The sequence below is a fragment of the Camelus dromedarius genome, chromosome 2 (assembly GCF_036321535.1).
Source record: "Camelus dromedarius isolate mCamDro1 chromosome 2, mCamDro1.pat, whole genome shotgun sequence".
Taxonomy (NCBI): Eukaryota; Metazoa; Chordata; class Mammalia; order Artiodactyla; family Camelidae; genus Camelus; species Camelus dromedarius.
The window spans coordinates 41,441,118-41,452,287 of record NC_087437.1 but is presented as its reverse complement, the minus strand read 5'-3'; the positions used below and the strand labels follow the sequence as shown (position 1 = coordinate 41,452,287).

The following is an 11,170-nucleotide window of genomic DNA, read 5'->3' as shown; positions in this document are numbered from 1 at the left end:
AACAGCTGACTAATGCTGAAAGAAATGACCCATTTGTGATGTTTCAAATAAAATTTGGGGTATAAAATGAAGGTTCCCCTTGAAAAAATGTTTACCTCATTTTTCATATGTTCAGAGTTTTAAAAATAGTTCTGTTCATAGATCTCAATACCTGATCTTAATTATTTTCTTTCAACACTGAGACAATACACGAACTTGTCATCTAGATTAAGGGTAAAAGGCACAGAAGGGAAAAATAAGGACGATGGTGGGAAGTGGTAGATTTTTACATCATTTCGACATAACTTGGTGGCTTACGGCAGATAACTTACTACCTCGAGCTGGATGATTTTATTAGAAAATGAGAAATCAAATCGAATGTTTTGAATATGACACATTTAAACGTTTGACGTTTTAATGGCCAAAGCTCCTAAACTGTTGTGGCTACACAGATGTGGAACAAGTTTCATGATGCACAATGCAAATAAATAAATGCAGTATTATTAACAAAAACAGCACAATGCTAACCGAATGCCGTTTGAAAGTCTTCTAAGGTCTGCAATCCTGATGAACTAACTGCATTAGTTTTCATTCATTCATTCAAAAGCCTTATTCTGAAGCTGATATTCGCTCTACACGATTAAATAAAACCTCAGGGCACTTGGCCAGAAGAAAATTCCCTTCTTAACAGAGGTGCAGATAAAGCTACTGCTGTATTTGGAGAAAAGTTCAATTTTAGCGTTTCATCCCATGTATTTCGCCTGGCCAAGGCCGGAGAGGAAGGGCTGTGAGAGGGGGTTGGGGGAAGTGACTTCACACTGCTGATTACAGAATGTCATGTTTACCACAGTAATCGTTCAGCCTTTAAATGAGAAAGCGGGTGGAGTGCAATCGCTCTCACTCCGTACATCTTCTGTGTTACATCTTATCCTTCAGCCAAACTTTCTGTATTAATCTGGGTGGGTCAGCCGCCGAAACGCTGCCTGAAAGGGAACGGAGGGTCCTGAGGCGGCGTGCGCTGCCTCACCCAGTGTTGCTTTCGGAGTTACCTGAAGCAGTCAAGCCACTGCACCCGCAGAACAATTCTCGTTTCAATTCGGTCGTTTCCGTGGGGGAATTGCGGCACGGGCAGGTCCTGGGTGTGGCGAGGCCAGAGGGAGCTCAGCTCTTCCAGCTTTCCCGCTTCTGGCGGATCTTCCCAGCCCCGAGGCGGCGAGTGACTGGCCCTGGAGAACTGCCATCCTGGATCCCGGGGGCTGCAGTTGCAATTTGCTGAAACGCGGGGCTGTGTGCCCCGCGCGAGTGCGCGTCTCCCCCATTCGTTCCGCTGCTGGAGGCGGATCCCCTTCCTTGCACACAAGTCCTTATATGCACCGGTTGCACCAGCCCGCGTTACTCCAGCACCACAAATAATTAATGGGGGAGGAGGGCGTCACTCTTTTTTTTCCCCCTTCAGGATTTTTTTTTCAGCTCTAGGGCATTTGAACTCTGCCGAGAACCCCTCAAAATGCGACTGAAGGGCCATTTTGCTGCAGCATACGAATTGGACACACAAAAATAAAGCCCCCTTGTCCCTACGATAAGCATAGCACGGTTCGGGAACAGCTCTTCAGATCCAGCCCGATTAACCCGCAAAAGCCTGGGCTGAAATAGTGCGCGCCCCTCCCCCATCCACGTTGGTGCAGAGGGACCGGGTCAGGAAGCGCGGCCTCTCCCCAGTCGGAGACCACGCCTCCTCCGCCTTCCCCCATCCCCCCCAACCCCTTTACTCCTCCCAGGAAGCGGTGATAGACAGTTCTGTGTGGTTCTCCACCCCCACCCCCCCAGCTGAGTGGAGGAGTTGATGTGTCTCATTATAACAGCCAATGCAGCCGCCATCCACGCACAAGCAAAGAAGCATGTCCCATTTAAATACACCCACGCAGCCCCAGCGCCCTTAGCCGATCAGGGCGCGCAGCCCACACGCATCGCGGCTCTGGGCTTGGAAATCCGCGCAGGTTGGGCTCCCGGACCCGGCGGACCGGCAAGCGGAGGCTCGCGATCAGGCGCTGTGGGGCCGGAGTGGGCGGGGGAGGCTGGGCCCCGGGCCTCTGGCGCGACACCCGCATGAGGACGCGAGTGAAATAGACCAAGGTGGAATTTCCAAGGGAGAAGCTTCGGGGTGGTTTTGGTCCATTTCTCCCGCGAAGAAGTCGACATGGCGAGCGACTCCCCGGCTCGCAGCCTGGATGAAATCGATCTCTCGGCTCTGAGGGTGAGCAGAACACGTTTTCTGATTTCTTTCCAGTGTTTTGGGTCAGGGTGAATGGGCTTGGTGCGTGGATTGGGGCTGGGGCTGATGGACAGAGGCGGGCGAATGCGACGAGAGGGAACCTGGATTCTCATTTTGATTCAGGGGCTGCTGAGGTGCTCTTGGCTAACCCCCAAGGCAAGGGCTGTGCGGTACGTGTCCTCCTTTGGTGGTGACCAAGGCTCCCCCGAGAGCGCGTGGAGCTTATGCCGGTTTCTTCTTAGACCAGTGTAAGAGCATTAAAATGAAAAGCCCGTGTGTGTGTGTGTGTGTGTGTGTCTGTGTCTGTGTGTGTCTGTGTCTGTGTGTGTGTCTGTGTGTGTGTGTGTACAAACCCCGGGCAGTCGACTCGTGCCGAGGCTCGAAACCCCACCGTCCCTTTCTGCTAGAATAACAACAGGGTGAATAAAGGCACTGGCTTCTCACGTTTTTCAGCTACCTGTAAGATGGCATTGTGAGCCTGACTGTCCCCACGAAGCCGAACCTGCCGCTCCGAGGGGGCAGCTATGGCTATACTGGTCTTTTTATGGCAGCTGCCTCCCCTTCCCCCTTTTCTGCCGTCCGCACTCTATCTCAGCTCTCTCGTAAATGCCGGTCTGCCACTCACCTTTATTTATGGTTTTAACTCAGCCTTGTCTATGCTTTCTGACTTTGTGGCTGTGACATTTCAGTTTTATGGCTTAACTTAAGCAGGTGAAAGGGATGTGTTCCCTGCTTTTCCCCAATCAGACCGGAACTCCCGGGAGTGTGTGTGTGTGTGTTTGTGTGTGTGTGTGCGCGCGCGCGCGCGTGTTTTCTCTGTCTCTAGGGCTAGTCCTTTGTAAAGCACCTACCTCCCCCAGCCCCCTTGGTTTGCATTTACCCTCACTTGAATTGCCTCAGACGCCGATTCATTGCATTAACTAAGACATCACTGTTATAGAATCCATTTTGCTGTTGTTTTGAGATCGGAACACCAGGAATCCTAGTGCAGACTCGACGCCTCCCCACCCCCAACCCCCAAGTCCTAACACACTCCTTCAGGGAAAGGGGCAGAGCTTTCTTGCCATATTAATTAGATGCTGCCTGCCAGGAAGTGGGTGAAGGGTGTGGGTGGCAGCAGCAGCGGGGGTCTGGGAACGATCGGCCATCAATTTAAGCACGGCTTCTTCCTCTCCTGAACCAAAAATAAAATAATTTTAAAAAGCGACTTGTATATACTTGAGGCAAGGAGGGTCAGTGAGACCGAATTGATGGTGGCTCTCAACACAGAGGCACGCAGGATGGGTGAAGCTTGGAAGTTCACACGCCCTCCTGAGGAATACATTGTTAGACTGATGCTAAATCTTGGGGTTATATACTTGATATTCAGTGCTTCTCTTGACGTTGCCTCCTTCTTTACGGTTATTTTAAAGAACTACCTTTATGGTCAAAGTGGTACTTTTTCATCCTCTCCCCACCTACTCCCTCCCTTTTAAACTCCCCCTCTCCTTCTTAATCCTTCCATCTCAGAGGTGAGGTTTCTGCGAGGCGGTCAAGAGGCTGAGAAGGAACAGAGATGCCATTTAAATTGGCTTTTTTGATAGTTGGGTAGCAAAAGCTCATTCATACGTTATTACAGTAAGCTGTCTATTTCCCTGGCGCCGAAATGCTACATTCAGATTCCAGTGCCTCCTGGGCAGTTGGGGGTGGGGATTGGTAACAGGGTTTGCTTTGGCCAAGTCTGTGGCTTCCTGCTTTACAGACTGTATGTGTTCATTTGCCCTACTTTCTGTGCTGGGAGTTGCTGCCAGCGGGTTAATCAGGTGGATGGATGGCCCAGACTTCAGGATCGCGGAAAGTGGCAAAGCAGGGGAGTGGGGTAGGGGGAAGGGAATCTGAACAATGGGGCAAGGCTTGCGATTTCCTTGAGCCGGAATCTCAACATCCCTTCTCTAATGGAAATCGCTGTGATGTGATTTTAAGTTGGGCTTGGTCAGAGGTGTCCCTTCTGGGCTTTTTCCCAGGGAAGATTTCTGAGATACTGAGCCCAGAGCTTGCATACTTGTGAGCAACCACAAGGGCTTACCAGCCGACCTGGCGTGCGATTCACACATGGGAGACCTGTGCTCCTGAGATCAGTATTTTGAAAAGATGTCTTTGCACAATTCACTGAAATTGCTCTTTGTGGCCTGGGCTTAGTGCTTTGCTTCTGTATTTCTGCCTGCAGGAGGTGTGGAAAGAGAGAGGGCTACAGCTTCCAGCCAGCCCTAGAGATGGGGAACTGCTGGCTGGGTGATTTAAATGCAGATGTGGGGACAATTGCATCCCAGAGGGCTGGGGCTGCGACCAGTCTTGTGGTGGGTGAGGTGTGAAGGCTGGCAGTTGAGTCCAAAGGCCACAGAGGTAATCTCCACAAATCAGAGGGCAGATCAACCTCTCTCTGTTTTCCCAGATTAGTAGAGATGGGCTCTTGTAGATGAGAGGTCTCATTTGTTCCTAAACCTTCAGGAAAGCCTGCCTGCTGAGAACCTCCTGGGGAATGCCTGACCCCTGAAATGCAGCCAAGGTCAGTGGCATCTAGGAGAATTTGCTGCAGTCCTACCAGTCCCTTGCTGTTTTGGTGGCTCTTTAATATACACAATCAATGCTCTTTTTGTAAACTCTGCTCTCAATGCATTAAAAGCAGATCCTGTCTGGAGGGGCCTTTATCCTTCTCACTCTGGGGGCTTATTGTTCTCAGCCAGTGATCCCAGACTGGACCCAGTCTAAATTTTCCCCAAATAGCAACAATGCATAGTTTAAACCAGAGCAACCAGTGACAGCCCTGATCATTTAAATTATGCAAGATTTGGATGGTTTTAAAAAGTAAGAAAAGAGGTGATGTTTAGAAAAGTGGTGATCTGAATCCAGTTTTATTAATCCTTATTTTTAGAGCTCCAGAGATAAACTAGTCTTGAGGGAGTGGAATGATTTCATAGTTTTAGAGCTGGAAGAGAATTATGGAACACTTAGCCAAATCCTTTCATTTAGTATATGGGAAGCTGAAGCCCAGAGAGGTGAGGTCTATTGCTCAAGGTCACACAGCCCCCTCCCCTGTTGGAGGTGGAGTGGGTTGGGGAGGGGAGAAGGGTGATTTGGGGTGAGAATCTAGGTTTCCTGACTCCTCATTCAGTGCTCTTTTCTCTGAGTCACAAATAATGTGACTCAGAGAAAAGAGCACATTATCAGAAATCAATAGTACATTTTCTGCCTGAGCACAAAAAAATGGCAGAGGAATTACTTCACCAGGTTTGTAGAATTTTATTTATCGAAAATAGAGAAACTGCTTTGTACATAAAACCATGGAGCTTCAAGGTAACTTTTTGGAATTCATCTTGTCCAACCCCCTTCAGTTCCTCCTCTGCAGGCAAATGACTATCGGAATCATCTAGGACAGATGGCTGTCCGGCATGGTAATCTCTCTCCACAAGCCTTTTCTATCTGAACATGTCCCAAGGGGTCAGTCTAGACATATACATTATTCAGATTTCTCTGCATGCAAGGTTTATAGAGTTCTATGTATGTTTTGTATAATCTATGTGGATACCTATATATAATATTATGGATATAAACTATCTATGCGGGTGTATGAAATGCGTATATATATATACAGAGGCTACAGAAAACAATTCTACTCATTCAAACCCAGGGCCTGAGTCATTCTTCCTTCAAGACATCACAGAATTAAAAGAAATGAAATGTGCCACCAGTATGCTTTATTGCATACCAGGTGAGATCAGCCCAGAAAGCTTTTTGGAGATTAGCATATATCTGAATCTGAACAGCTTGGCTGTCCTTAGCTTGGCCCACAGAGTAAGGACTTCAAGGCCAAGACTGGCCACTGCTGACTTCATCCTGTAAGTTTCTGCCAGGACTCACTCACTTTTCTATTTGAACAGAATTGGATGACCTCTGCTTGTCTTTCTCCCTCTACCCCTCACTCCCTTCTCTGCCTGGCTATTTCTTTCTCTATTGAAACCTAGATTTAATAATTGACCTCATCTGGAGGATTTGCATGCATTCTTCCAGCTACGTTTTTCATGCTTGTGTTATAAATGACGTGGGGTTTTCTTTCTACTTGCTCACTAAACTGTGGGCTCCTTGAGGCCAGAGGCTGGGTCTTGTTCATCTCTGAGTCCATAGTCCCCGTTGGTTGAATAAATGCATGAATGAGAGAATGAGTGAATGGTGTGGACTGAGCACTGGGTTCTATGTCCATGTCTTATTAGTTCTGTGACTTTGGATCCGTCATTTAACCATTATTAATTCAAAAATGGGAATGATCACAACTGCTTGCCTTCCTTATATACAGGTTTCAAAAAGCAATAAAGTATTTATGGCAGTGCTTTGAAAACCATAAAGCACTACACAAATATGTTATTCTGTGATTAAATAGAATTTTACGGGAAACTTGATTCTACCAGCATTTGACCCCAGTGATTGCACCTAGTAGGAAATGATCCTGAGAGGAAAAGAAAAACCATCAGAAGTCTTCTTTTTAATAGTACTTTTTCTTTTTTATGTGCCAGAGTGACGTTACATTGACCTCTGATGGAATATATCTGACCCTCTGATGTCCTGGGTTGACCTTTGCCCCAGTATAAGCATTCATTTCAGATGAGGTGAGCTCGGCCTAGAAGCTTTTTGGGGATTAGTTTATTTCTAGACCAGTATCAGGTACCAGCATTATTCATTAAAACCACTTTTCTTTTTAAACTTTTTTCTCCTCTTTATGGATTAACCATTATTCAAATAAAAGCGCATTTATTGTGCCTGTGCCTTTTCAAAGTTTGTGTGGGGGTGGGGTCGGGGAGGGAGTGGGCGCCTGAAATGATACACTAGTACTAGTCCAGTGTTTAAAACCTTCTGGTCAGAGGTCTCATGGGCTGAAAGAAATCTTGAAGCATTGTTAATTCATTACCCCAGAGTATTTAATTAAATCTGGTCTTAAATGAGAGTTTAGTAAAGTTGCATGAATTGGTAAGATAACAGTATCTTAAAATGATAACAGCATAGCAGTTTTAAAATTAGATACATTTGATGTTTTTTAGAGACATTAAACAGGTGTTTGCTTTGCCATGACATTGCCTCATAATAAACTAGGGTGTAGTGGTAGTTATCAGAACATCAGAGAAATATGCATAATCATTTTCAGTATTCATTATTAACTGGAGTAATCTTAGTACAAAAGCTCATATAAGTCATGGTTTGCTGTTTGCATAATTAGCTACTTAGGAGGTCATGGAATATTTTGTGGATGAAAGAATACCCAAGAATACTTTTCCTTCATGGAAATATCAAATTTTCCCCCCTTATCTGTAAGGTTCTTTGAAATCTCATAATTCTGAGTCTTGCCGGTTGGCCCTTTCTTCTTTCATGTCTTTACCCTGGAATTAATCTTCCAGGCCCTTCTTGTTCTATGCCATTCCTTTGTTCAGTGATAGTGGGTCTAAAGTCCACCCAGCTTTGAGCTACTGTGATTGGAGCATGGCAGCCATTCCCAGCTGAGTGTAATCAGTCTGAGTCTGTGTTTCTTATAGAAATTGGGAAAACTTGTATCTGAAAGATGCTTTCCTGTCAGATTGTTCTTCCATGTCTGTGGGGGAAGGAGCACTGTGAGAACAGGGCCTGAACTAGCAGTGTGCTGACAATTCCAAGAAAATCTAGGTGATATTTTTGAATGAAATGTTATTCTGCACATATAAATACAAGGTTCTTCGTGGAGAGAGAGGAAGGACTTAAAAAGAAAATGTTGGATGAATTCTGCTTGTAATTTCTTCCATTCTGGGGAAAGATGATTATCTTTCTACTTTTTTACATGCCCAGATTGCCTCCACTTGTCTCAAGGGGGTGCCTGGAAATTCTCAAAACACATTTATTTTACCCCAGTCTTTAAAATCCTGGCCTTGATATCTATCGCATGGGTCCTCTTGTCTCCAGCTGTCCTGCTGCAGTTACTCTCCCCTGGGTGGCCCCTGTGACAAGACTTGTCTCCTAAGTCCCTACCACCAGCCTTCTTCTGACCAGTCTCCTGTATATACTGCAGCCACGTTAGTCTTCCTAAAGCACAGTTTCAATCTGGGTATTTTTATTCACGGCCTTCTCTGACTCCTCACAGTCTACAGACCAAAGACTGAACTCTTTATGTAAAGACCAGCTAAAATTCAGCTGGGCCCCACACCATGCCCTGCAGTTTTAATGACCATCCCTTCTTACCTGCCACAGGGAACATCTCCCTTCTCCCCATGGATGCTCTTTTAGGGGTGCCCTATCTTATTGTCTTTTTCTGTACCCTCTACTCCAACACTCAACATTCAAATGGCTCCTTGTCCACAAAATTTTTCTTGAATCTTTCAGCTAGAAATTATCCCTCTCACTTGTAAATCCTTTCCAAATTGACCTCATACCTTTTTTTAGAACACTCAGAACTTTCTTCCTTGAATTTTATCTACTACTATACAGCAAGCTTTCATGAAGGCAATGTATATTTTTGATTTTCTTAGGAATCCCACCAGGATGATCCCTGGGGCTTCAGGGCCCAGAAAATGTTGGTTGTGAATGGGAGCAAAGACTGCTGAATTGTTAAAAGTTTGTTTCATTTTTTTTAAAAAAGCCTTTTATTCTCATTATAAAAGAAACACATGATCATTACAGAAATTTGGGAAATGGAAAAAAGCAAAAAGAATTGCTTCTCTATTACTGATTCTCAATGATAACCACAGATACATTTTGGTATATGACTTAGTAGTTTTTACTCTGCATAGCTAAACAGATAGCTTTTAAAAAATTAAGATTGCTGACTCGCTTTTCTGTACACCTGAAACTAACATTCTAAATCAACAGCACTTCAATAAAAAAATAAAATAAAATAAATTAAGATCATATTGGATATATTATCTGCAACCTGTTTTTTTAAACTTAACCTTTTTGCATGCTATTCATGTTCTCCTATGGCATAATTTTTAAAAATTCTTTATCATGGGGAATTTAAAGCTTTTGTAAAAGTAGAAAGACTATTGGAATGCTGATACACTGCTGGTGGGAATGTAAAATGAGGCATTCCACTTTGGAAAACACGTTGGCAGTTCCTCAAAATGTTAAATAGAGAGTTACTATGTGACCCAGTAATTCCACCTCTAGGTGTATACAAAAGAGAATTGAAAATGTATATCCACACAAAAACTTGTATACAGATGTTTTTAGTAGCACAATTCATAATAACCAAAGAGTGGAAACAACTCAAATATCCATCAGTTGATGAATAAATAAGCAAAAAGTAGTATATCCGTAAGATGGCATATCATTTGGTAATAAAAAGAACTTTTGATGAACATTATGCAGCGAAAGAAGCCAGACACAAAAGGCCACATGTTAAATGATTCCATTTATATGAAATGTCCAGAATAGGCAAATCCATAGAGACAGAAAGTAGATTAGTGGTTGCTGGAGCTGGAGGAGGTGGGGGGGAGTAGGAAGTGACTGCTAATGTCCTAAAATTAGATAATGGTGATGGTAGCTCAACTCCATGCGTATACTACAAATCACTTGAACACTTCAAAAAAAGGGTGAATTTTATGGAATGTGAATTAAATCTAAATTAAACTATTATTTTAAAAAGCAGACAGTATAATGAGACCCCAACTTAACAATTACCCACTCATACCCAATCTTGCTTTATCTACACCCCCATCCATATCCTCCCCTACTTTATTTTGAAGCATCATATCCATTTATTTGTAAATATTTTAGTATGTATTTCTAAAGGATAAACACTCCTAAAAATACATAACCATAATACTATTATCATGTCTAAAAATTAGTATGTAATTTTTAATTTCTTCAAATATCCAGTCAGTGTTCAAATTTCTAATCTTATGTTTTAAGGATTGCTTAGCATTTTATTGTGGGAATGTACCATAATATATTTAACCAATTCCTATTGGTGAAACTTTTTGTTATTTTCAACTTTTCAACTCTTGTATTTAGTGCTTTTATAATCAAACACCCTTATAGACAAATCTTTGTATATATCATTTTTATACATTAGTTGTTACAATTATTTATCCTTATATACAAGTTTTTGTATACATCTCTATTTCCTTAGAATAAATTTTTAGCAGTGCAATTTACAGTGAAAGTTAAAAGTGATCTGTAAGGCTCCCGACATTGTCAGATTACCTCCCAATTTCCTGTGAGGTAAGTGTGTATCATTTACGGATGAGCACACGAGGCTTAGAAAAATCAGTTCATTTACCAAAGGTCATAGAGCTACTAAATGGCCAAGCTTATGACTGACCTGTCCCAACACCAGTGCCCATGGTAACTCACATGGTCAGTATTTGACTCATGGACCTTGTCGTGATATCAGAATTAGCTGACTGTTATCTCCCTGGGTTCACAGATTTCCCAGGTACCTTTTGTTTTGGGCATAAGATCTCTTTGATGAGCATAGTTGTGTCTTAAGCATTATTTCCAAGGTATTTCTTCCTTGTGATTTTGTTTTTTAAATAACCAAGGTCAGCTTAGAATATGTGAATTGTTCTTTTTATTGTCTTTAAAAAAAACTATATAAAATATGAACCATTTTGGGATTAACCGTGATTTCCTTGTACATTGTGTATAAGGTATGTTTACATTTAATCTGCCATGCTCTTTGGAAACCATCCAACAAATGTGTTTGGAAGGTGCATGGAATCAGGCTCAAAGGTTTCCATTTTTAAAGAATTGGAGGCCACTGAGTTTATGATTATCATAGAAGATAGCAAGATGAGCCAGAAGATGTGTTCGAACAGGGGCCATTCTCAAGCCTTTATCTGCCAGACAACCATTAAAATAAAAATCTGGAGTTACACTTTTTTTCAGATGGATATAGATATTTTAAGATTATGATAGAGAAAATGG

The 11,170-nt window shown here is 43.2% G+C and overlaps 1 protein-coding gene across 8 annotated transcripts in view; it reads left to right on the top strand.

The window, feature by feature from the left end:
• The first annotated feature begins 1,812 nt into the window (after positions 1 to 1,812).
• The window catches only part of TNIK (TRAF2 and NCK interacting kinase), a 362,919-nt gene continuing 353,561 nt past the window's right edge, over positions 1,813 to 11,170 (top strand). For 3 of the 8 annotated variants that reach the window (XM_010976292.3, XM_010976290.3, XM_010976289.3), the window contains exon 1: positions 1,814 to 2,233. In XM_010976292.3, the coding sequence (XP_010974594.2) occupies positions 2,177 to 2,233 (57 nt within the window). In that variant the 5' untranslated portion in view covers positions 1,814 to 2,176. Of the gene's footprint in view, positions 2,234 to 11,170 lie in introns of all 8 variants that reach the window. The other 5 variants (XM_010976296.3, XM_010976295.3, XM_010976291.3 and 2 more) reach the window with 3 other exon arrangements.